Source organism: Elgaria multicarinata, chromosome 3, assembly GCF_023053635.1.
Source record: "Elgaria multicarinata webbii isolate HBS135686 ecotype San Diego chromosome 3, rElgMul1.1.pri, whole genome shotgun sequence".
NCBI lineage: Eukaryota > Metazoa > Chordata > Lepidosauria > Squamata > Anguidae > Elgaria > Elgaria multicarinata.
Window position 1 is genome coordinate 152,649,116 of NC_086173.1, and position 26,247 is coordinate 152,675,362.

The window sequence follows — 26,247 nt, forward strand, 5'->3', positions numbered from 1 at the left end:
GAACAAGTGGAGGGCTTTGAAGAGCGCAGTATTGCAGACAGTTCATCAGCTGAGACCGAAGGAAATGCAGAGAAATTTGCAGGAGGAACTGACAGATGAGGAACAGGAACTGGAAGAGGAGCAGGAACTGGAAGAGGAGCAATTGTAGCCCAGTGGCAATGCAGACGCTTTGCATGCAGGAGGTTCCTGGTTGATCTGTGGCATTTCCAGGGAAAAGGTCAGCTGGTGGGAAGGACCTTCTTGGTCCCAGTGCCTCCCAAGAGATGAGTCCGGGTGTGCAGATAGAGCAACAGGTGTATCCCCACACTGTATTCCTACAATGTGCAGGGGACGGAGAGAAGCGCAACCTGTGCCCTCCGCCTAAAGCTGTTGGCTCTTCATCACATTTAGCCTTTGGGCTGCTCTGCTGGGCTGCACCACACAGTGTATTCGTCTTCTGGGTGATAAACTGGGAACTCTCTGAAGTTTGTTTTTTGAGGCCTGTTTGGACAGTAGGGTCTCCCTCCGTCAGCTGCTGGAGCTAATTGAGTTCAGACCTTTGTCTGCAGGATGGTAACCAGGGGCAGGTCTTTCATGTGGTGCCTGTTATATGCCAAGAGTGGGAGCTAAAATGCGTTTCTCGCCTCCATACAACAGCAGAGCTGATCGGAGACCTGGGGGCTTGGGACGCTCCGGATCCATTTGAGGCAGGATTTGCAGGAAGGGGGAGCCCCCCAGGCCCTCTGATGCCCCTAAGGGGAGTCAACACGACTCCTGACTCTGGCAGAGTGGGGCTCGCCCATGAAGGCAGGCTACTTGTCTGCAGGATAGGAATGACAGATTCCAGCACTTCCACATGTAGATCTAGGGAGGGGGTTAGTTACTTTATTTAATAAAGTAGCCCTAGTTTATCCCAATGTCCGGTGCCTGTGTTGTTACTGCTCGGTCCTTTCTCTGTCCACAAATCTAAACCGCACCAGGTAGTGATGTGCCCATGACAGCGGAACTATAGAACGTTCCTCCCCCACCCCCCAGTTCACCATTGTCCCATCCTACGCAAAGAGCCAGATGCAAAGTGTGCCCTGCTGAAGAAGTGGGGACACTGTTGAGGGGTGGGTCAGGCGACACACCATCATCATCCCTCCTCAGTCCCAAGGAGCCACCTTCAGATCCACGGGCTCGAAACCGGAAGTCTGTGGGACAGGGCAGCTGGGTATTGGAATGGAGTGATGATAGGCCACTGCGACTCATCGGCCTCTTGCCCCACAGATTTTCCTTGCTGCAACATGGAAAACCCTGGTGAACAAAGCGGAGAGGGATTTACTCCTCCAGTGTAATCCCCCCAGGCCTCCATGATACAGGCCAGATTGGCACATTTATCCAGGATCAAGCCTTGCAGGGCTGTTCTTTCCCATTCACAGACCTCGCTTTCTGCAGCAGCAGAACCTCCGACCCAGGGGGTCTGTCATGAGGGCTGCTCAGGCACTCTGATGGAGACCGCTTAGGAGCAACCGAAAGCCTGTAGCGTTCCACACCCATACTGAACAGTGGCCTCTGGACACCATATCTCCCTCTGCCTTTCTGTGGCTGCCCCTTGCGCCCCTCCAACACTCTGTGGCTTTTGAAAACACATCTCCCCTGCCCACAGGCAATAACAGTATGTCTAAGAATTCATTCTATACATAAGATAGATGCACGGGCAGTCCCTTTGCTCCTCCGCTCTGCCCATCAGACCTTGCCCTCATTCATCCCCTTACTGGCTACCCCAAAGGGCCGACCTACTTTGGTGCTCCACCTTAAGTTGCAACTTCATGCTAAAGCTGCCCACGTTTTGTGGCCCAGATGCAAGAAGCTGAAGCAACCTTTTGCATGAAGGAGAAGATCTTGCAAAGAGTGCAGGGTCAGAAGTCTGGGCCTGCAAAGAGACAATTGTTCTTTGGCCAGAAAAAGGCAGCAGAGAGGAAGCCTGAAGGTCAAGCTCACTAACCAATCTACTGGGGGGCAGGAGTCTCTTCTGTGTGCTCTCATAGTGAAGTAGATACTGGGCTTGATCACACTTGAGATCTATGGTTTCTTACTTGAACTCCTAAAAGATTTTTTTTCTCCCAAACGTAGGTGATGGGCAGCACAGTGAGACATATCAAGAGCAATCTGTGCTGTCTTTGAATACTACCCAGCATGAAGCAGGAAAAGGAATATTTCAGGGAAAACGGGGGCCAAAATATCACAGGCAAAACCTGACAATGAAGAAGGAATCTGTTTTTCAGGATACTGACATTATTGAACTGCAGATGTCACAAGAAGATCAGAAAGAAAAAGAAAGTTACATTTGTGCTGCATGTGGGAAGATATTCAAAGATTATTCTAAATTGAATATACATTACAGAACACACACAGGGGAGAAACCTTATAACTGCATGGAGTGTGGAAAGAGCTTCAGTCACAGTGGAACTATTACTGTACATCACCGAACATACACAGGAGTGAAACCATATAAATGCATGGAGTGTGGGAAGAGCTTCAGTCGTAGTGGAACACTTACTGTACATCAACGAACACACACAGGAGAGAAACCACTTAAGTGCATGGAGTGTGGAAAGAGCTTCAGTTGTAGTGGAACACTTCATAGACATCATAAAACACACACAGGAGAGAAACCATGGAAGTGCATGGACTGTGGAAAGAGCTTCAGTGATAGGAGAGCACTTCATAAACATCATAAAACACACACAGGGGAGAAATCATATAAATGCATGGAGTGTGGAAAGAGCTTCACTCAAAGTGGAAATCTTACTGTACATCACCGAACACACACAGGGGTAAAACCATATAAGTGCATGGAGTGTGGAAAGAGCTTCAGTAATATTGGAAGTCTTACTGTACATCACCGAACACACACAGGAAAGAAGCCGTATAAATGCCTGTAGTGTGGAAAGTGCTTCAGTGAAAGTGGAACCCTGACTATCCATCAATGAACTCACATGGGTAAAACGTTATAAATGCTTGGAGTTTGGGAAGAGCTTCATTCAGGTTTCACAGTTTGCTAGACATGAACAAACACCCAGGGGTGAAACCATATAAGTACATGGAGAGTAGAAAAAGCTTCACTGAGAACTCAAGAGCTTACTTGACGTCAATGAACACACACGGGTGAAACCATATAAGTGCAGGAAGTGTGGAAAGAGCTTCATTCATAGTTAAGCACTTACTGTACATCAACGAACACACACAGGGTTGAAACCATATAATTACATGGCATGTAGGAAGAGCTTCAGTAAAAGTGGAGCACTTGGTGTTCATCAAGAAACACACCCAGAGAAGAAACCGTATAAATGCATGGAGTGTGGAAAGTGTTTCATTTTAGAATTGATCACTTACTCAACATCAACGAATGCACACTGGTGAGAAACCATATCAATGCAGGGATTGTGGAAAGAGCTGCAGTCACAGTGGATCACTAGCTAAACATCAAAGATCCCACACAGGAGAAACCACATGAATGCATGAGATGTGGAAAGAGCTTCAGTCAGATCTCAGGCCTTACTAGACTTAAAAGAATTTATATGGGATCAACCTTATAAATGTCCAGAGTGGAAAGAACTTCACTTGGAGTGTACACCTTCGTGCACATCAAAGAACTCATGCAGGAGAAAAACCATATAAATGCATGGAATGTGGAAAACTTTAGTGTTAGTGGAGTACATATTGCACATCAATGAATGCACACAGGCAGAAGTGTGGGAAGTGCTTCTGTGATACTGGGACACTTATGTATAATCAAAAGAATGCACACAGTGGTGAAACCATTTACGTACATGGAATGTGGAAAGAGCTTTAGTCAGTATTCAAGCCTTACCTCACACCAAAGAAGTTGCACAGGGAAGAAGCATATAAATGCATGGAGTATGGAAAGAGGTTCAGTCGGAACTCAAATCTTACTGTACAGCAAAGAACTCACAGTGGGAAGATACCATCTAAATATATGTAGATTTTAGATTTAAACAAAGCTGCTCATGTTTTCTTGATCTGTTCTCTGTTTCTTATATCATACGCACAGGTTTGCCCTACATGACCTATTTTCCAGTTGGATTCTTTTGCTCTTTGAGTGCTAAAAGACTGATGCTATAACATTGGAAAGATAAAAGCTAATGCAATGGATAGGAGACCTAACAATACTACCAACAGTTTAAAGAGTGGTATATAATATTGGTGTCTTTCACTATTAGCCTTATATTGGTTTGTCTTTACTGAAATGTATGTGTAATTTACCCCCCTTTCCATTTTTAAAGGAATGTTTTAATATTTGTAACAAGCTTTTAAAGTATGTACTTACACTTGCAGTTTTATTGTTTTGTTTTGTTAAAACTTACAATAATTTAAAGAAGCATGTTTGGACAGGGTAGAAGGAAGAGGGTAGGGAAGCGTTCAAGTTCTAATTGGAATAAGAATTGTGTTGTTATAGAGTCATTAGAATACGCCTGGAACCGACAGTGTTACCGAAATACGGTGCTAAGTAAACTCAACCAAACTCACCACTCGTACTTACCAGGTAAGACAGATATCATAAGCTACAAAACTTCCACTGAACCTGTGTTCCATTCCGGGCCATAGTCCGTATTCTGCAAAACGAGCTGGAACGACAGCTTCCAACTGAGGTAAGTCAACCAAACTCACCATTCACGCATGACTAGATGGGAAAGCTATAATAACCTCTGAAACTTACAGAAATTTTTCTGTAAACCGCCCAGAGAGCCCTGGCTATGGGAGCGGTATATAAGTTTAATAAATAAATAAATAAACTTCCATGAAAGCCAGGTTCTGATACCAGTTCCGGGCCATAGTTCAAATTCCCAAAATTAGCTGGAAAAGAAAATTATGGATGAGCAAAATGAGGCACAATAAGCTAATCTGGCTTTTTATTCATAGCAAGGAAGCCGTGGCTGTGGCTGCTAATCCGGTCAAGGCTCTCTGTGATGAAGTGACTTGTCCCATCTGCCTAGAGTATTACATGGATCCCGTGATCATTCTGGACTGTGGGCACAATTTCTGCCAAGCCTATCTGAGTCAGTACTGGGAGGAGTCACACACAGAGGCCTCCTGCGCCTGCCCTCAGTGTAGAAAACCCTTCCAGTAGAGGAACGTAATCCCGAATCGGCAGCTGGCGAACATTGTGGAAATAACCAAGAAACTCAGAGCTCCATCACACTAGCGTTATAACCCAAAAATGGGAATCCCAATCATTCCCAATGCGTTCTCCTTGGAGCCAGGAACTGAGCGTTTTCTTTCCTGGAAATGAGAGGACTCCGGATCTTGGCTGTTGTGCAGATGTGGGATTTGCTAGAACACAAGCCTCTTTGCCATAGAAAACGTGTGTGTGTGTAAGAATGGGCATAACTCGTGACTCACTGAAGGAATAATTTCAGATGAGAGCTGGATATAAGCCAGTTTTTATTAACTTCGTATCAGCTTCAAATTACTCAAGTCCCTCTCACCCAAATAGTTATACAAGCATCTGTCTAGCATCCAACCACTGCACAGAAGGCAAAACTCCAAAGAGCACCCTAGCCTGACCCACCTTTCCAGGGCGTATTTCTCATGGGTTATTGCAACGAAACTCCACCCGCGAGTTTACTTACAAAAAAGTAAAAGCTGGAACTATGACATCTGGTGGAGCTGCATGGATTTTTAACGTGCCTTCCACCCACTGATCCTATTTTGTTTTTGTCCATGCTGAAAGAATAATTAGCATTACTAATTATTTTGATTTTGATACGAGCTTTTTCTCGTGTTACTGATCGCCTGGCATTCTCTTTGATATTTGGGTGTTAATTTCGTTCCCCTCCACCACAACTGTAACTTAGTTTTGTTGTATTAAACATGCTAAAATTAATTAATATAATTAATATAATTACAAATCCAGCACAAACTGTCACTACAAGGCCATCCAACCTCATATTCAGGATCCTTGTGGATTCTGATTGCTTTTGCTTGCAGACACCAGAAATCCACTTCTGGGATAAACCAGCCTACCCCAACCTGGTGCTCTGCAGATGTTTTGGACTTTGACTCCCATCAGCCCCAGCCAGCAAGGGCAATGGTTAGGAATGCTGGGAGTTGTAGTCCAAAACAACTGGAGGACACCGGAGCTGGAGGAGGTTGTTCTAAAGGCATTGCGCAACTCTCCATAATTAACAATTAGCAGCTTTGCAGGGATATTACTGCAATGATGCCACCAAAACTGACACAACCATCTTAATAGCAGCTCACATACATGTTGAAGCCTAGAATCTGTCAGCAAGTTTAAACGTAGAACCTGTTTATGCAATCCAAAGAAGAGAGTGTTAATTAACAGTTTATAATCTTGCTAACCTTGTTTCAGTGCCAGTGGCAAAGAGTTCCATTTGAGTGTAATACATGGGTGTGTGAGAATCATGTCAAGCAGCACCCATGGACTTGGGAAACAAACTACAGAGGTGGCTTGCTGGCTTCATGCCCTGCTTGTGGGCTTCCCAGGGGGCACTGGCCATAGTTGAAAACTGGATGCTGCGCTAAAGTGGATCCTTAATGTGATCCAGCCAGATTTTCACATGCTCTTCTCAGAGATTAGGGAAGGAGATGGGAATATAATCCACATGCATGTTGAGAACATAAGGAGAGCCACTCTGGATCAGACCAAGCGGCCGTCTAGTCCAGTACTCTGTTCACACAGTGACCAACCAGTTGTCCACTGGAAACCCACAAGCAGGACATGGTGCAACAGCATCTCCCATGTTCCCCAGCAACTGGTGTATATGTGCTTACTGCCTCTAATACTGGAGGAAGCACTTTAGCCATCAGGACTAGCAGCCATGGATAGCCTTCTCCTCCAGGAATTTATCCAACCCCCTTTTAAAGCCACCCAAATTGGTGTCCATCACCACATCTTCTGGTACAGAATTCCATAGTTTAACTCCGCACTGTGTGAAGAAGCACTTCCTTTTATTTCTCCCACCAATCAGCTTCATGGGATGACCCCAGGTTCTAGTATGATGGGAGAAGGAGAAAAATGCTTTTTCTGCAAGAGGTGAACAGCACAATCCTATGCGTACTTACTCAAAAGTTAGTCCCATTGTGCTCATTGGGGCTTACTCTCCCAGGTAAGTGGGCTTTAGACTTCTGCGTGATAGACTCTTAAGTTCTTGTGTACAGCTTAATGTCCGGTAACAATAAATAGGATGAATGACAATGGGAGTGCTTTTTTCTCACTGATTAGGAAAACAACAACATGTGGATTCAGGGAACGGTGGTAATGAGTTTGCAAGAGGACCAATGGAAGTCTCTTAAATTCAGTTTGGTTTGCATGATTTGAATTTATATTTTCCTAATGATGATTTTTACAACATTTCCTTTTTATGAATGCTATTTTGAATTTTGGATTTGGGGGTTAAAATGTATTAATTAATACTAATTTTGCAGCTGGACAACCATCTGTCAGGTAGATTCCTGCCTTGGACTCGATGGCCTTGTAGGCCCCTTCCAACTCTATGATTCTATTTATTTATTTATTTATTTATTTATTTATTATTTGTTTAAAACATTTGTATCACACCCTATATCATTAAGATCTCAGGGCGGCATATGATTCTAAGTTAATACTAGAGTTATGTAGACTTCAATTTTAAGACTCCCCCACCCTCCAAAGAGAACCTTAAAATCAAGCTTGAAACATGAAAATTCAATTTCCCCCCAAACAGCAATTCCCTTTCAGCACAATGTCCTTCAGCAGAAAATATATATCAATATTACAGAAAACATGTTCTCAGAGGAGCAATATGCTACTGTAGTTCCCTCTTCCTCAGTCCAGTGCTCTCCAAATGTTTTGATCTTTAACTTCCGTCAGTCCTACATGAGCAATTTATAGCATGTTCATGACTAGCCACTCATGGAAGTTTGTGGGTGAATTACATGAAGTTATCAACAGCCAGGATGTCTCTTGCCCTTTCAAAAAGATCTGACATAAACTGTAATAAAGCATTAATGGCACGAAATTGTCAGTGTGTAAAGCTGGCATTGCGCTATGAACTTAATAGGGAAGGAATTTCTGTGTCTGTGATCGGAAGGAGAAGAGGGTAAAATGCCTCCCTGCAACAAAGGGAGACAGATCTGATCCCCCATCCCAACAAAAGTATCCCTTTAAATTCAATGGGGCTTACTCCCAAGTAAGTGTGCCAAGAGTTACAGCGCGACCTTATGTCTCTAAGAAGTCCCATGTCTACTAAGAAGTTCCACTTACAGTGCGATCTTATGTCTACTAAGAAGGAAGTCCCATTGTGTTCCATGGCACTTACTCCCAAGTAAGTCTGCCTGGGGTTGCAAACCTACAGCACAATCTTACATCTACTCAGAAGTAAGTCCTGGCTTTCCTGGGGGCTGTGAGAAAATAAGACTCCTCCGCCACTTTGCACACATGCCAAGGAGCGAGGGAGGCGCTCCCTCGATTCAAACAACATGTCTGCCATATAAAGAAGCTCATCCTAATACCGCAAAGAACCCAAAAGCAGAAAGCCACAGTAAGGACGTGGGTTTTGGTAGGTTTTTCTTTTCTTTCTTTTTTTGCTTGATGTAGAGAGACCCCAGCCAGCATGGGGGCTGGAAACAGACATGCATAGATATAGGAGTAAAAGAAAATAAAGTTTTGCTTCTTTCCATCTTTGTTCGTGCACCATCATTCAACTATCGAGTGAAAGGAAACTGTCCACTAGATTTTGCCTATTCTTTTCAAGCATCTGGCATGTTTGTCACATTAAAGGTTTGTGGCACTTTGAAATTGGCGGTGAGGGAGGAGAAAGTGTCAGCCCATCACTGTTCTGCAAATACAGCTCCTCCTCCTCCTCACACACACACACACACACACAGCAACCTCTGAGCCCAACCCTGGGGAGAGAGAGCTACACATGTATGGTAACTGTACCAAGTTTATGGATGTCTGCCTCCACCCTTAAGGAGAAACTGTCAGATGAGCTTTGTCGGCTGCACAAAAGAAGGGGTAAAGGGTCTTTCCGGAGAATGAGGCAGCCTGGTAGGCATATATCTGGGCTGCTGTATCAGCATTGTAAAAGCACACCTTGCCCCCAGCACAGTTCAGAATCACCCGGATCTTCTTGAGCTCAGCACCCAAGGACAAGGCAGCATTACCAGTGGCTTTGGTGGCTATATACGTATCTCCCCACTTGCCCACAGCCCAGACTCCTTCCTTCTGATTGAGATTAAAAAGGCCCTTTCTCTTCATAGATTTCCTGGCGACCCCCACAGCCCATCGCTCCTCACTCCCCAGAACGACATCCCAGAAGTGTCTGCCAGCAGTGAATCCCTCACGTCCCAGCACAAAAGCACATCGGTCAAATCTCTCCGGGTTTGGGGGCAGATCTCGATGTACGTCTCCCCATCTCACACTTTTGCGATCCTCGGACAGGATGAGCTGGGGATGGGCCGTGTCTGGGTCCAGAGTTATGTTGGCTGTAAGGGGTGGGGGCAGAGAAGGAAAGAGAAGACAAGGAGCATCAGTGGAGAGATATTAGACTCACGATGGAAGCCGTACAAGGTAAAGGAAAAGCCTTCCCTCTCAGATCGGTATGGTTTCCAAGCGCTGCATTTGAGACTGGGATGCTCCTCTGGGTCAAGCACCTATGGGGTCCATCACACGTAATTTCCCCCCTGCTTTGTTTCCACGTTTGTTTGTTTTTACCTCCGATACCATTTTGCTTGTTTGCTCTTCCACTCCACCCCACCCCCTTCTCTTTCTCCCTCCAGTTAGGCTTGCCATACGTCCCAGAAAACCGGGAATGTCAAGGTTTCCAAGCATTTCCAAAATGTCCTGGCCGGTCAGTCAAGAATCCCGGATTCCTGTTCCAGCTGGCTGGAGAAATTCCAACCTCCAAAATGGTGCCTTGAGCCTGCTCATTGGAGTGTAAGTCTTCATATTGAAGTCTCCTCTAGCTTTTGAGAACTAGTGGAGAAATGTGATTTAGTGTCATTTTTTCCTGTTTGTTTGCTTAAACTGTTCTTTGCCTATTATTTATTTGCAGGTGCTTAAGTACTTTAAGAGCCTCTTGTGGTGCAGAGTGGTAAGCGGCAGTTACTGCAGCCGAAACTCTCCCCGGCCTGAGTTCGATCCCAGCGGAAGCTGGTTCTCAGGCAGCCAGCTCAGGTCGACTCAGCCTTTCATCCTTCCGAGGTCGGTAAAATGAGTACCCAGCTAGCTGGGGGAAAGGTAACTGTGACTGGGGAAGGCAATGGCAAACCACCCCGCTACGAAGTCTGCCAAGAAAACATCAGTGAAAGCAGGCGTCCCTCTAGGAGTCAGCAATGACTTAAGTGCTTGCACAAGAGGTTCTTTTCCTTCCGTTCTAAGTACTTTAGGCTACAATTCTATGCATACTTACCTGGGAATAAGTCCTATTTAGCTTAATAGGATTTGTTTCTGAATAGACACACATAGGATTGCAGTGTTAGATAACTAAAGAGAGCCCACAACCTCCCTAGGTAACTGATTCCATTGAATGCCTAGAGGCATTCAAGAGGCAGCTGGACAATCATCTGTCAGGGATGCTTTAGGGTGGATTCCTGCATTGAGCAGGGGGTTGGACTCGATGGCCTTATAGGCCCCTTCCAACTCTGCTATTCTATGATTCTATGATTCTAAAGCTTAGATAACTTACTTTCTTCCCCTAGACCTTCACATATTGCTCATGTGTTGTTGTTTTAAAAAAACCTACCCCCCCCCCCCAAATTGTCCCGGTTTTGTGGATTCAGACTATGGCAACCCAACCTCCAGTTCATTGGTTGCTCCTTCCCCCCTCCTTAACAAGATATATACAAGCAGGTCCTGTCAGATGAGTACTTCAACCAGACGGCCTTTCTGCCCGAATGACCCTTTAGTCTGGCTCTTTGGGGGCATCGAGGGAGTACAATCCTGTCTCTGCAAAGATTTGGGCGTTGTATGATTTTTTTAAAAAATATGCTTTCGAGCCTGGGATGCAAAGTTTGGGTTTTCTTTTGAGGCTTGGAGCCAGCTGCTGGGAGAGATCGCTTTTCCCTGCCAGGACCTGATGCAATCCATTCAAGCCAACAGCAAGGCTGCCGGCACAACACACGACCCCAACAAAGGAAAATAATCCAGACTTTAGGCATTCTAGGAAAAGACGGGAAAGGCTGGGGAAGAGGCAGGGTGTCAGCAGGACAGGCATGGGGTCATGTGAGTACCGTGCTGCAAATTCACACACCACGCAAGGCGAGAGTGCACTAAATCGCTGGTGTGATGGAGCTCACTGTCTCCTAATTTTATTTTATTTTATACTTTTGAGTAGATTCAGGGGGCCCAATCAGGACTGGGCCCAAAGCGGATGGGATAGGGGCTAAATCTACCCCTCCCCACAGGCTAGAATCCCAATTGGATCCGACTTGCCCATATTCTACAGTAAAAAAAGGCACAGATTGCTAGACAAAAATGTAAAAGTCACGTCTCTTTTGACCCTTGGTCTGATCCGGCAGGGCTTTTGTTTAAAACAATAATAGATGGAGAAGCATGTAATTAACCCATTTATGGTTCCAGAATCACCAGGGCTGATGTGGTGAATGCCAAAGACACAGCATCCCATTCTCCCTTGTGAATTTGAAACTTACCTTTTTGCAGCTGAAGTCCACATACCAGAGCGTCTGGAGATAAAAAAAGGAAAAGGGGCTTAGCTTCATACCACTGTGCTTATATTCAACAAAATGATCTCAGCATTGTAGCACGCATTAGGGCAAGAACGAGGATCACCAAATTATCCATCGAGCAGTCTTCTTTTAGAGGACGATGAATTAAACTAAAACACCAGTATCACCTGGACTGCTGCTACTAGGGATTGGGGAGCAGCCTGAAGTTTATTTATTTAATCTGCACCCTGCCTTTCTACCAAGAAAAATGTAATTCAAGGCATCTTACAATCACAAATAAAACTTGATTAAAACCATTATAAAACAAATACATTAAAACACAATTAAAAACACAAAAATAACAATAAAAACAGAGCATCCACTGGGTCTCTCAAACGTTCATCTCTAATGCTCAGAAAATTTTGAGAGGCTTTTGAGTGTTATATTATTTATTTTTAGTTAGTACATTTCTGATCCGCCCAATAACGTAATGCTCTCTGCTTGGGTAGCCACCGCTTAAAAAACTAAAATGCCATTTTAAAACGCAGTTAAAAACGTAAAATACAATACAAAGACTTAAAAGAATAAAACACAATAACCACCACAAGATTGAGATAAAATAATTTTTATTTATTTCGCATGTTTTAATGGGCAGAGGAATTCTGGAAAAACTTGCTTGATGCTAGCTCTTTTCCACCTGATACCCAGTTGCCACCTCCTAAAGGCAAGGCTTTTCTTTCCTTGGGGAAGAGGAATGAGTAGCCATCAGAAGAGGGCAGAGAGGAGCCGTGGAATGTGGCTCCAGTTTGAGGGTGTGAGCTCCATCAGACGAGCGTTTTATTGCACACTCGTTGCTGGGCACTCACAGATTTTCGTGGGTCCTATTCACGACAGCGTCTGCCTCCCGTACGCCTTCCACCCCTTCTAGCCTTCTTCGCGCCACAAAAAACCACCGAAATAAGTCCGACTTATTTTTAAAGACGGAAGTTGCCGCTAACTCCTGTTGTGTGCAGGAGAATCAGCGGGATCACTGAATGGGCCACGTGCACATTGTTTACTTCCTCTTTCAAAAGAAGTAATGAGGGACAAATGCGCGGGTGGAGAAGCGGCGGTAAGCAAATGTGATTTTCCCCTGTGGGATGATGCTCTGTGTGCCCGCCTTGTTTGGGCCTATGTAATTTGTGCAGGAAGGCTCACACAGTTCCAGTACTCCGAATTCTCATCTCATCTCTCGTTATGAGAAGCTAAATTGTTGTTATATTTGCCTCCTGCACCCTTTCCAAGGAGCTGAGGGCAGCAGACATGGGTCTTCTCAGGGAGCTTCCCCTCCAGGTCATCAAGTCCAGACACACTAAGCTTCAGATACGGAATTACGTCAGTCCCATTCACACCATTCACTAGGCCACCCTTCCCCAACCTGGTGTCCTCCAGATGTTTTGTACTTCAGCTCCCATCCACCCTAGTCAGTATGGCCAATCATCACGAATGGTGGGTGTTATAGTCCCTAGGCCCAATTATGGCACACTCCAGCAACAGGAGTGATTCACACTGGGCAGTTTTCTTTTCTCTCACCCCCGCCATTAATAGTTTTATTAATTTCCCACAAAAACAAAACACGTAAGTGTTTTGGGCAGTTTTGATTGATCTGTTTAGGCCACTGTTGTGTAGGGCTGTGCTCCGCTTTGCTTCGGAGCGTAGAAGCGACATTGGGGCGGCCTGATTCGCCTCCGACAAAGTCGGAGACAGATCGGGTTAGGGGAGCTGCAGATCGAGACGAAGCGGATCGAGACAAAGCGGATCCTTCGCCTTGATCCGGAGCTCTGAAAAAAAGGTAAGTGTGGCAGGAGGGGGGCTTACTTGGCACCGCCACAGTCCATGCGGCGACGGCGGCAGAGCAAGGTAAGGGTGCAGGGGTGAGGGGGGTCCTACCTGCCTCTGTCACAGTCCAGCAGCCGCTTCAACTGAGGCCGAGGCCTCAGTTGAAGCTGCCGCTGGACCGCGACAGAGGCAGGTAAAGGGTGAGGGGGGCCTTACCTGGCGGCGGCGCAGTCCGTGCGGTGGTGGAGCCAGGTAAGGGGGCAGTGGAGATTGAGGAAGGTAAGTGGGGAGGGGGGCCTTTTCAATGTAAGTCTGGGGGGGGGGGAACACGGAGCTCCGATCTGGATCCGGAGCCCCACAGCGGAGCGGAGCGGACCATAGGCGAATCAACATGGGGAGGAGTGGACCCGATCTAGAAGTTGCGGATCGGGATCCAGAGCAGATTCGGGGGGTCCATGCACAGCCCTAATAGAATGGGTATCAAAAAGAAGGGTGGGTGCTCAAGAGGGACCATGAAGGTGCTTCCACCAACAGAAGATACTTTGAAGGATCATGTTCACTACTCCCTGTGCCAAACACAAACACCCTTCCCATTTCGAATGGTTGCTCTATCACACACCCTCACGCCAATCAGACAATGCAGGATCCTGTAGCACCACTAGGTATAAATGAAAGACTGGTGATCAAAGATGAAGAGCACATTTCTAAAGCAATCTACAAAATAAGTTTGCAGGAGTGGGTTTGACTACTAGACCCCTTTCCACAGTGAAATAAAATGGCTTCTTCAATCGGCACTCACATCTCCTATTTTCCTGGCCCTGCGAACATTACAAATGATCTGGAGCCAATGGACAATCTAATGCCCTATATAAAATCTCTGCAGCTGTTCCTCGTTACCTCTGAATTGCTTCATGACACCCTCCAGAAAGGGAGTTATGTCACAGAAGTCCCAGATCCTCCACTTCAGTGCAGAAGGAAATGCCATGGGATTCTCAAACTTCGCCTTCTCCTCACACCTGGTTGAAAGAAACAGTATTAACACACCATCCAATCCAATCCAATCCAATCTTCCTAAGCAGAGGAAAAGAAGGGAATGGAGAGGAAGAAAATGGCAGAAAGCCCAGAGACACTTCAAGGCCTTTCTCCAGCTGAGACCTGACCCTCATCTTCACAATGTTGCTAATGCTGCGGCCAGCAGCGCGAGCCAGGATGCAGCCACATTGATGCTCCTTCCGACCATCTACATCGGAAGGAGCACAGTCGTGGGCTTTGCTGCCGCCACTTCGCCCACCCATGCGAGCAGTAACAAGGCCAGTCCAGGGGCACCTGGGAGCATCGGCGCCCCCTCTTCAAAGGGTAGATTTGTTTTTTAAAAAGTGGGACTTCGTGTGTGTGGTTGTTTTTTTTTAAAGCTGTAAATGTGAAGAATCAAGGGGGTAGGAACAGGGTGCTCCCTCCCTACTGGGATTTCCACACACAGACCTTTATGTCTTTTTTTTTTCCTTAACAAGGCTCCGCAGAGGTGCCAAGCTAAAAAAGTCGGGTAAGTCCCCAGCTTTTTTAGACCAGAGCTTTAGGGCTTTGCCCCTGGATTGCATTGGCATGGCGGCTGCATCATGTAAATCACCAGCCGCCACTCCAAAGCAATCCAGGTGCAAAGCGCCTGTGTGGACGAGCCCCTGGCTAGTCAGGTGGACCTGGCCCCAGTCATTCAGTGTTAAGGTACCTGTAATAGGCTGTATGTGGGGCTGTTCCGGAACAGGGCTCAGAAACTGCAGTTGGTCCAGGAAGCAGCAGCTAAATGCTGACCTTGTGCTGCTGTATGGAGCATGCAGCTCTGATATTATTCCAGCTGCACTGGCAATCAGTTTGTTTCCAGGCTCAGTTCAAGGTGCTGGTACTAACCTTCAAAACAGGGGTGAGGAAGCTGTGGCCTGTAGGCCAGATGCAGCCTGCAGGGTCTCTTTTCTGATGCCCCATCACCTCCTTCCCCCACCCCATCACTCAGCTATTCCCCACCAAACAGCTGAGCAGGGAGTGGGGAAGAGACTGTGGGTAGGGAAGTTGAAATCTCCCCTCCCTGCAGTCTCCCTCTCTCCCATGGTGCTCAGCTGATTGGTAGCAAATGGAAAAGAGGTGTCTCAGGCCTGCCCCTTCACTTCTGAAGGTGGGGAAACATGGGGCAGGACCTCGAATGGTGACTAGAGCACACAAATAGGAACTTGGGGGATGATGTAGTCCTTCTGATATCCTGGCCCCAAACCACTTAGGTAGGGTGACCCTATGACAAGGAGGACAGGGCTCCTGTATCTTTAACAGTTGTATAGAAAAGGGGATTTCTGCAAGTGTCATTTGTATGCATGCAGCACCTGGTGGAATCCCCTCTTCCAACAATTGTGATGCACAAGGCACACAATTATTATTATTATTATTATTATTATTATTATTATTTATTTATATAGCACCATCAGTGTACATGGTGCTGTACAGCGTAAAACAGTAAATAGCAAGACCCTGCCGCATAGGCTTACAATCTAATAAAATCATAGTAAAACAATAAGGAGGAGAAGAGAATGCAAACAGGTACAGGGTAGGGTAAGCAGGCACAGGGTAGGGTAAAACTAACAGTAGAAAGTAACAGTAGAAGTCTGCACAACATCAAGTTTTAAAAGCTTTAGGAAAAAGAAAAGTTTTTAGTTGAGCTTTAAAAGCTGCGGTTGAACTTGTAGTTCTCAAATGTTCTGGAAGAGCGTTCCAGGCGTAAGGGGCAGCAGAAGAACTACTAGTATATAATAAATTTCAAAACTGGGGTAAGAGAATACTTTTTATTAGATATGTCAATATATATATATATATATATATATATATATTGATATATAGAATATATAAAAATTGATACATCTGATAAAAAGTATTCTTTTACCCCAGTGTTGAAATTTATTATATACTAGTAGTTGTGTGTATCGTGTGCATTGCAATTGTTGGATTTTGTCAACTGCTGCCTTCTTTATTGATTTACTAGAAATTCCCTCTTCATCAGAACAGTTAAAGCTGCAGGAGCCCTGCCCTCTTTTGCATCTGGTCACTCTAGTATAGCTCCTGCAGCTTTAACTGTTCTAATGAAGAGGGAATTTCACCAGGTGCTGCATGCCTACAAATGACACCTGCGGAAATTCCCTTTTCTAGGCAACTGTTAAAGATACAGGAGCCCTGTCCTTTTTTCCATATGGTCACCCTAACTTAGGGCCAAAGGGGGCATTCCTGTAGCAGGGCCAAGGTTAGGGAATGCCCCCTGCCTGAGAAGTGCCCCTGGCCCAATTGCCGCTGGCCTTTCCACAAGCAGGGAAGACTGGTCTCTTCAAGAGGGCCTTTGGCTGCTGATGCTGCACCATCTTTTCCTGTGATGTTCTGTCCTGGCATCATAGAAAAAAAATAGGTGAGATTTGCTTACCTCTGCAGGGAGCTCCTAATATCCTAGAGGGGAAAAGAGAGAAAGGAGGAGAAACTCAGTGCATGGCAAATGCTAAATTTTCAGTTGTGCAGCCTCACTTGAGAGGAAGGCTGTACACCACTCAAAGATTGAAAATGTACCTTGGTAAAGTGAGAAGAAAATCTTAAAGGGAATGAAAATCAGCAGCCAATATTTCGGAGGTGGGTGAGGAATGAAGTGCTGAAGCAGATAAGTGAATATATTATATTGGCCAAAACAAAACATTCCCCGTATAATCAGTAGGGCCCAATCTACAGGGAGATGTCTTCTGAAACTGAAGCAGTTTAAAAATGTATTTTCTTGAATTCACACCTACTCCTCTTGTGGCACACATAGCCAATTAATGTGGTGTAGACTTAATATAAATTTGGCTTTTGTGAGGTAAACGTATAATCTTAAACCACATTAATTTGACTATTTTGACAGAGTCTTGGGACATCAAATTTTCTTCCTTTTTAAGCCAGAAAGCCAGGCTGTGTTCAGAAGACACCTTAAACCATGGCTTTAACCATGGTGAATAAAGCAAAAAGCCTTATTCGCTGTGGTTAAAGCCATGGCTTAAGGTGTCTTCTGCATGGGCCCACTAAGTCCTAAAACGCAGGGAAGTTGCAAGATAGGGGAAATTCATCTCAAAGGGCATAAAAATGCGATTTTTATGGGAAGAAAATCCGGGACTGATACAGGTTGGGAATAACGTCACGCATTTGTGCCTGTCTGTGAGGCGCAATAGCACTGCAGTAAACTCCCCATGTAGATTGGGCCTAGAACATGTTCCATATGGGACCATATTCCATTTGTCCTGAAGAGCAGAAGGTGAGAGAGGTTTTTACTTCCATAAAGTAAAAAAACACACCTCAGCGGGGTTCTAAAAAACTAAGCCCCACCGATGCTTCAGTCAGAGATTCAAGCCTGAACCCCTGTCTGCCATTGCAGTGCCTAAATCACTCATCCTGTGGCCACGCCTCCTGCTCCACCAAGCTTCTAGGCCCTGCCCCTAGATTATCTCTTGGTATTGTGTAGGTGGAAGAGAGAGGAAGAGTTGAAGAGCCTGGACTGTGTCTGCAATCACCTTACCTGCAGGAGTTTACACGCTGGCTGCTGACACTTCTCCTCCATCTCTTCGATGACTCTTTCAAGACAGGAGAATTGCTCCGAGAGTCTGACCATGTACTCATCCCGTTTCTTGGCAATCTCCTTCTCCAGCTCTTCCATCTCAGCCAGCAGAAGCTTCTCTTGTTCATCCAGAAACTGGTGCAGTCGTCTGAATTTAGCCACTGTCTTTTCACTTTCTGATCTTATTTCTTTCTGTGTTAAGCAAATAGGGGCAAAAAGCCGGCTAGCATCAGGAATATTGATTGCTTCCAGAATAGAGCCCTTTGGCTTGCTTTTCTGCCAAACTCTGGAAGTGGAATTGAAATGGAGTTTCCATAAAATGGTTACTATAGTGCTATATTATCCAGGAAAGCCTTTCCCATGGCCAAGATCCTTTCAAAATGTCTACTTACAAGTAAGATCCATTCAGTACTGCTCAATGTTAATTCAAAGCTTCATATTTGTAGCTTCAGCTTGGGTTTTTTTTTTTTTTTTGCTTCTTACTTAGCACAGGGATGAATTGCCCCTAGAAATCAATTGCCCCTTATTCAGTCAGCTTTAGTTCCCAGCGGGATATATTATGTGTATTAAGTATTGCTTTCTTTCTATTATAGCAAAATAAAGTAAGATGAAAAATAAATAATGGAAGAACCGAATTTAACACACACAAAACCTAATTAGCTAAAAGTGAATTACGGAGCAATTAATCACTAGCTGCCCTGCCTCACTGAGCAGGAAGCTATAAAATGGGCTGGATCTACATAGAGGAAGGAAATGCTATGGCCATTGCTACACTTGCCTTTTTTCCAGGGATCGTCCCGGGATCATCCCTGCGCATGCAAATGACACACAGGGGATCCCGGGAGCAGGCTGGGAGGATCCCTCTGTTTTCCTGGGATAATCCTTAGCTGTAGAAAGGGTCTCTGTTTTCATTATAAGCCCCAATAGAAATTTGCCTGTCCTCATTGGAGGAGGCATTTTATTATTATTTTTAAATTGCCACAAATTACGCCGGAAAACACACACAAAGCATTACAGAAAACATTGGAATTGAATAGTTTGAGAATAACATCAAATGGATTAACTTTAAAGAAGGAATTAACAAAGGAGGTCAATTCCAAAGAAAAGAGCTAACGCGGCAGCAACTATAGACATCAGCTAGGGTGACCCTATGGAAAGGAGGACAGGGCTCCTGTTAACAGTTGAATAGACACCTGCTGAAATCCCGTTTTCTATGCAACTGTTAAAGATACAGGAGCCCTGTCCTCCTTTCCACAGGGTCACCCTGCATTTACCCATATATCAAGCCCTTGTTCGCCTCCCAGTGCTACTGACACTTACAAGCAGGTCCTGCCTTTCTTTCCCTGTGTCTGCTGCATATGCTGGTATTTTTCCTCTCCTCTTCTTCAGAATCTTTAGGAAGCTACAGATCTGATCCTGAAGAGAAAAGTAAAAGTTCAGGTTTGGCTCCTTTTTTTGACATTTCATATACGTACAGGTCAAAACTTGAACAATTTGCATTCCTGCTAATATTTGAAAATGAGGCCTGCTTGCAACAGCCCTTTTCCCATACAAAGCCCCAAACCCTCTTCCGGATACAAACAACATGAAGGCTCTATTCCACCTTAAGGTAAGAACATAAGAACTTAAGAAGTGCCATGCTGGATCAGATCAACGGCCCATCTAGTTCAGCACTCTGTTCACACAGTGGACAACCAGCCGTCGACCAGGGATGAACAAGCAGGACATGGTGCAACAGCACCCTCCCACCCATGTTCCCCACCAACTGGTGCACACAGGCTTACTGCCTGGAATATTGGACATAGCACACAACCATCAGGGCTAGTAGCCATTGATAGCCTTCTCCTCCTCCAGGAATTTATCCAACCCCCTTTTAAAGCCATCGAGCTTGGTGGCCATCACTACATCTTGTGGTAGTGAGTTCCATAATTTAACTATGTGCTGTGTGAAGAAGTTCTTCCTTTTATTTGTCCTGCATCTCCCACCAATCAGTTTCATGGGATGACCCCGGGTTCTAGTATTTTGAGAGAGGGAGAAAAATGTCTCCCTGTCCACATTCTCCACACCATGCATAATTTTGTACACCTCTATCACGTCTCCCCTTAGCCTCCTTTTTCCCAAGCTAAACAATCCCAGTTGATGTAACCTTTCATCGTAGGGGAGATGCTCCAGCCCCTTAATCATTTTAGTTGCCCTTACTCTTGCAGTATTTCCCATCCTTATTCACTTATTGTGTGGTAGCCTGGCATGTGCTGTTTTGAAGAAGAATCTCATAAAGATACACGGAAAAGCTGTAGTTGCCCTTTGCTCTCTTATCAAGAGTTCCAAGTGAGTGCTCACTCTGCTCACCTAGTGGCCAAAACGGATATTGAGATTCAGCGGGTGGTTACTTGTAAGCAAGTCTTTTCTGTGGTGGCCCCCAAATTGTCAAATGCCCTCCCAAGAGAGGTCCACCTGGTGCTGACTTTGTTGACTTTCCACCACCAGGCCTTTTATCCTCTCAGGCCTTTTAATTTTTTTAGCTTGCTACATATAACTACTCCTAATTATATGTTTCACAGCCTTGTTTCAGAATTATCCTTCTACATGTTTACATATTTTATTTTATTTTTAAAGTAATGTTAATGGTTTTGTTATAGGTTTTGTGTTTATTTTTATTATGTATGTCACTCTGAGAGCTTTAGCTATAGGGTGACGCCTAGAGTATTCTGTAAATAGGCGGGATATACACTGAATATAATTATTATTATTAATAATAGGAAGAAATAAAAAATGTATTTAAGCAAAGGGTTTTGCTCCAAAAACAATGGTGAGGGGCATTGATCTAGCTTAGGGTGCAACTACATAACTTGGAGAAGGACAACAGCTCCGTGTTGGAGCTCATGATCTACATGTAGAAGGTCCCAAGTTCAATCCATGACATCTCCACTTAAAAGAGGATCTCAAGCAGCAGATGCTGCAAAAGGTCCACTACCAATTGAAGTGGACAATTCAGGGGTAGATGAACTCTATGAGTCTGACTCTATCTAAACCAGATTCATAGAACTAGCGATAGCACTACTGGAAAAGGCCCCTTCCATCCACATTTGTGGGTGGCGAGCAGCTTGGATACATATTCAATAGAAAAAAAAAGAAGAATTTCATGATCCAAGTTCCTGATTATGTTCTACCTTGTATTCTTGGGCAGCCTCTTCCGGAGAAAGCAGAGTGTGTGATCTATGTTCTAGGGATTGCTCACAAACTGAACACACCAATTCTTCGTCCTCTTTGCAAAACCAGGTGAGATTTTCCTTGTGCCTTGGACAGAGACACTCTTTCCCTGGATTTAACGGCAGGTGTTTGATTTTTTCCGTTATATTTGCCAGCTGCCCATTGGGCCGCAAATTTCCTTTCTGGATCTTGGCTTGGCAGATGGGACACTCCAAGTCCCCCGGCTCTTCCCATGTCTCAAAGTAGTTGGTGACACAGGATCGACAGAATGTGTGGCTGCACTCAAGGGTCACTGGGTCTCTCAAATACTTCAGGCAGATGGGGCATGTGGCTTCCTCTTCCATACCCACAGATGTCGGTGCTGTGGCCATGGCACGTGGCGTCTCTAGGAGAGGCAGCTTGGGAGGAAGCAGCATGGAAAAGAAAGAAAGGAGGAAAAATGCCTACTGAGTAATGTCAATTTTAGAATCATAGAATAGTAGAGTTGGAAGGGGTCTATATAAGGCCATCGAGTCCAACCCCCTGCTCAATGCAGGAATCCACCTTAAAGCATCCCTGACAGATGGTTGTCCAGCTGCCTCTTGAATGCCTCTAGTGTGGGAGAGCCCACATCCTCCCTAGGTCACTAGTTCCCTCCAGTGAGAATGAATCTCCATATACAGGACAACCTTTAATGCATCTAAAAAGTTTGGGGGACTACAACTTCCATAATCCCCAGACAACATGGCCAGTTAGAAAATTTCCTTGCTACCTTACAATTTTGCTTTTTAAAAAGAAAGAAAGAAAGAAAGGGAAACACATCTCCAGATGTAATGGACATACTCTCTTTATCTCCTCCTCCCGATAACTTAATTTAGTTCAAGCCTTCACCAGAATTTAACCAAGGAATCTGTTTTTAATACTAGGTATGAAGAAACACTATGTATATAACAGTTGTTGTTCCCTGAATACTCTGCATGGCCTCTGAGAGGTTATAATGTTTGTGTGTAGACCGGAGGCCTAGTGTTGTTACTGTGTTGAACACCTGTTTTAGTAGTAATAGTTGCCTGGTGACATTCTGAAGGTGGGGGGAGAGATGATGGCTTGTAATATTTTTAGATGGGGCCTGGATCAGATAAATTGAATTTTGATTGGCTGGGGATTCTAGCTAGGTGGAAAAGGACAATTAAGCAGTCCACAGTTAGGGTTTCAGTCAGCTGGTTGTTAGGCAGTGAGGGAGAATGTCTGCTGCTTGGTGGATGGTGCATAGAAGAACTAGGAGATAGCTGGGGAGAAAGTTTATGGCTAAGGCTTGAATATTAAGCTATCCCTTCTCTGTGGGATAACCATACATGGCTGGAGAAGGGAGCAGGTGTCTTATGCCAGGAGGCTGCCCTATAATTTGCCAGAGGAAGGTTACACAGGCAGGCAGTAAAACCCAGATAAACAGTCAGAAATATAACGGGGAGCTTTGGGAGCCAGAGGAATACTGTACCCAAGGGCTGGACCTGGCTGTGAGTGTATTTGGCTGGGGTGGAGATTAGGGAATTTGGGCTGAAGTAAAAGAAGTAATTAGAGGCTTATAATAGCAACAGTGTCTGGGTTCGCATGAACCTGGTGAAGGTTGTGGGACTACAGGGCCGGGCAAAGCTGGTAGTAGGCCTGGGCCAGATGGGAAATGTAGGCCCCATTTCAAACTGCTCATTAAGTATTTTTTAATCAGATCTAAATACATATGAACTAGAACGATTTATATAAAAGGTAATGGCAAGCACTTTTATTCAAGATGTATATAAGACATCACTTCTTCACATTCAGAAATGCCTTATGTTCTTTTCTTTGGGTAAATTCATCATCAACAACAGAAAAATCAAGCAACTTTGCCCAGGGGGACTTGGAGTAGGCCCCCTCAAAATCGTAGGCCCATGCCCACTGCCTCCCCTCTGCCCAGCTCTGGGGGACTATGCAGTATGGGTTGTTTTCCCTGCCCCTGCCTGCCATTTCTTTGATTACCCATGCTGCATTATGGGTTGCTGTGTCATCTGACCCCCAGTGTATGGCAGGACAGGGTAGTGGTGGCTTCTAACCTACCCTCAACCCCTACTACAAGCTGTGGGTTGTGAGGTAGGTTGGAAACCACCCCCACCATGCTATGTGCCAGGTTTGGATGACATGACAACCCATAACGGGGCCCAGGTAATTAAGCAAATGACAGGCATGCACAGGGGCTGGGGAAACAACCCAAACTGTGTAGTTTCCCCTGCTGACTATGCAAACTTCTCAAGCTCATGGCTTGACACCCAGGAGAAGAAAATACATGTGCTGATGTTTTGGCCTACAATTCCCATCAGCCCTAGCCAGCCCAGCCAATGGTAAAGTTACCCAACTCAGTTATAGTAGGACCATTTTTCTATAGCACAGATGCTCTAAAAAGAATTAATGACTTCACAGGTCTTCCTCTCAGTTTCTAGCAACTTGCGGCCTCTGGATATTTGGTCTACAACTCCCACCAGTCCTCACCATTGGCTACGCTGGCTAGCACTGATGACAGTTGTAGGCCAAAACATCTGGAGTACCACAAGTTGCCTACCTTGGCTCCAGCTGTACTCACAGCCCAGCATGTTTCTTCCTGTTTGTTGTTGTTTTCTTGCCCACGAACAGCTGTTATGGAAGGGGAGCCGGAGGGAATTATTTCATCAACTTAGATCAGGGGTGGGAAAGATTTGTTGGCCCGAGAACTGAATTTGCTCCGGGAAAGCACATTAGGGCTTGCATACCAGCAACATCCCAAAGTGGGTGGGGCCAGCCGACTGCTAGCATATGGTCCCTGACCTAATTGCACGGATCTCTGCTCCACATTCGCTCATATTCATATTCTTCTCCCCATCAAATTCCCTCCTCCATGCTGCAATTACACTTTTAAAAAGGCTGATTGAAACAGCCCCCCCCCCCGGATATTTCAAGGGAGGGTCACAGCATTAGAGAGGGAAGTTTTATCTAAGCCTTCCCCCCCCCCCCCCCCCCGCAACTAGGCTTTTAAAAAGCCTTTACTGGCTCCAGCTGAGGTGTTTTTGAAGCCTGGTTGCAGTAGGACGCACGGGACGTGGGGGAGATTTTTCAAGGGAGTGTCACAGCATTGGGGAAACCCACAAAAGTCTAGAGCCTGCCCCACACATTGCCATCTAGGGAGTGGAGACTCCTCTACCACTATTAAGCCCGGAGTCTAAAATTACTGCACTACGAAGACAGAAAAAGTAGGGCTTTTTAGATTCCGATCCGGCGTCCTGTGCCTAGTTTTACAGTATAAATGAAAAGCAGACACGGCTGCTAGACGCATGGTGAAAGTAATGTCTGTTCTGAACTTGGCCAAGCCTGCTTAGCCCGGACTTCAAGCTTATGTAAGTAAGTAAATCAGGAGTACATAAGAGCCCTGCTGGATCAGACGAAGGGACCATGGTGACAAGCACTCTGGTTCACACAGTGACCAACTAGCTTTCAACAGAACAGGGGTGCAACAGCACCCTATTATTATTATTATTATTTATATAGCACCATCAATGTACATGGTGCTGTACAGAGTAAAACAGTAAATAGCAAGACCCTGCCGCATAGGCTTACAATCTAATAAAATCATAGTAAAACAATAAGGAGGGGAAGAGAATGCAAACAGGTACAGGGTAGGGTAAGCAGGCACAGGGTAGGGAAAAACTAACAGTAGAAAGTAACAGTAGAAGTCTGCACAACATCAAGTTTTAAAAGCTTTAGGAAAAAGAAAAGTTTTTAGTTGAGCTTTAAAAGCTGTGGTTGAACTTGTAGTTCTCAAATGTTCTGGAAGAGCGTTCCAGGCGTAAGGGGCAGCAGACGAAAATGGACGAAGCCGAGCAAGGGAAGTAGAGGCCCTTGGGCAGGCGAGAAACATGGCATCAGAGGAGCGAAGAGCACGAGCGGGGCAATAGTGTTTGATGAGAGAGGAGAGATAGGAAGGAGCTCCAACCCATGTTCCACAGCAAGTGGTATACATAGGGTTACTGCCTCTGATACTGGGAGAAATGCAGATTGATTCCCCCCCCTTCAGAACAGGGGTTGTGTTGAAGTATATTAAAAACGCAACAAGGCTACAATCCTACACACCCTTACCTAAAAGTCAGGCCCATGTAACTAAATGGGGAGGGCATAGGATTGCACTCTATATAGGCAATGCCGCTGCTGAAGTCCAATCCCCGTCAAACATTTCTTTTTCTCTTTTGATCCCAGAAGCCTACCTTGGTTCAATGCTTGTCCCCCAAACTCCGTTAGGTAGAGAAAATGTTGACAGGACAGGAGGATCAGGGTACTGAGGCTTGTTGTCACAAAATGAGAGGGAGAACTACTTTCCAGGAAGAAATGGATGAGGGTATGTGCGTTTCTTAAACTTTTATTTGGCATCTGCTCAGCTCCACCCCTTTGCTGCCGTTGCCTGCAAAATAAAATAGGAGTGACTCATTCGCCATCACTTGAAGCCAAATTAAATTTAAAGACGTGCCAAAACGAACGAGTGCAACCTTGTGCATGTCTACACGGAAGTAAGCCCCGCTGGGTATAATGAGGCTTACTCCCAGGTAAGCGTCTCTGGAATTGTAGCCTCGCTTCGCTTAAACTTGCAGGCTGCTGCTTGCTTTTCGTTGTTTTGAACATTTTGCTTATAAAGGCGAGCAGGCAACCTTAAGGGAGAAGGAGGAGGAAGAGGAGGCGGGAACAAGAGGATTACAAGGAGCAGCGGGGGAGGTGTGCGGTAAACAGAAACAACAGCGCAAAAAACCGCGACCCCCTCGGTGTAATCGCGTCTCTCCATACACACCCTTTTTCCTCCTGGACGAAGGAGTTTCGTGTTTGGGGGAAGGAAAATCACGGGGTGGGTAAAGCGGGTGGATAAAATCCGGGAGAGGGGTAATCACCTCCTTCCCCAACCTGGCGCCCTCCGGATACACTGGGCTAGAACAACT

General features: G+C 45.3%; 2 protein-coding genes across 3 annotated transcripts in view; one reads left to right on the forward strand and one right to left on the reverse strand.

Annotated features, from left to right (window-relative positions):
- Nucleotides 1–5,113, forward strand: part of LOC134395567 (zinc finger protein 420-like) — a 33,548-nt gene extending 28,435 nt beyond the window's left edge. The window contains exons 7-9 of the mRNA XM_063121728.1: nucleotides 2,095–2,319; nucleotides 3,212–3,380; nucleotides 4,906–5,113. Coding sequence (XP_062977798.1) covers nucleotides 2,095–2,319; nucleotides 3,212–3,380; nucleotides 4,906–5,113 — 602 coding nt within the window. The remainder of the gene's footprint in view (nucleotides 1–2,094; nucleotides 2,320–3,211; nucleotides 3,381–4,905) is intronic.
- A 3,426-nt stretch (nucleotides 5,114–8,539) lies between these two features.
- Nucleotides 8,540–25,658, reverse strand: LOC134396070 (tripartite motif-containing protein 10-like). Of its 2 annotated transcripts, none has more exons than XM_063122422.1 (8): nucleotides 25,528–25,658; nucleotides 21,247–21,684; nucleotides 19,397–19,492; nucleotides 18,038–18,268; nucleotides 16,925–16,947; nucleotides 14,371–14,489; nucleotides 11,641–11,673; nucleotides 8,540–9,474 (listed from the first exon to the last, which is right to left on the reverse strand). In XM_063122422.1, the coding sequence occupies exons 2-8, from the start codon at nucleotides 21,655–21,657 to the stop codon at nucleotides 8,957–8,959; spliced, it is 1,431 nt and encodes a 476-aa protein (XP_062978492.1). In that variant the 5' UTR covers nucleotides 21,658–21,684; nucleotides 25,528–25,658; the 3' UTR covers nucleotides 8,540–8,956. The 2 variants fall into 2 exon arrangements, with proteins under 2 accessions (XP_062978492.1, XP_062978493.1); XM_063122423.1 differs by lacking the exon at nucleotides 25,528–25,658 and adding an exon at nucleotides 25,403–25,434.
- Between the last annotated feature and the right edge of the window lie 589 nt (nucleotides 25,659–26,247).

Excerpts from the sequence above, each read along its gene's own strand:
- LOC134396070 (XM_063122422.1), bottom strand. The coding sequence starts at position 21,657 with ATGGCCACAGCACCGACATCTGTGGGTATGGAAGAGGAAGCCACATGC. Across the intron at positions 19,493-21,246 it reads AGGCTGCCCAAGAATACAAG|GATCAGATCTGTAGCTTCCT; the intron begins GTAGAACATAAT and ends TTTTCTCTTCAG. Across the intron at positions 18,269-19,396 it reads AAGAAAGGCAGGACCTGCTT|AAAGAAATAAGATCAGAAAG; the intron begins GTAAGTGTCAGT and ends TGCTTAACACAG.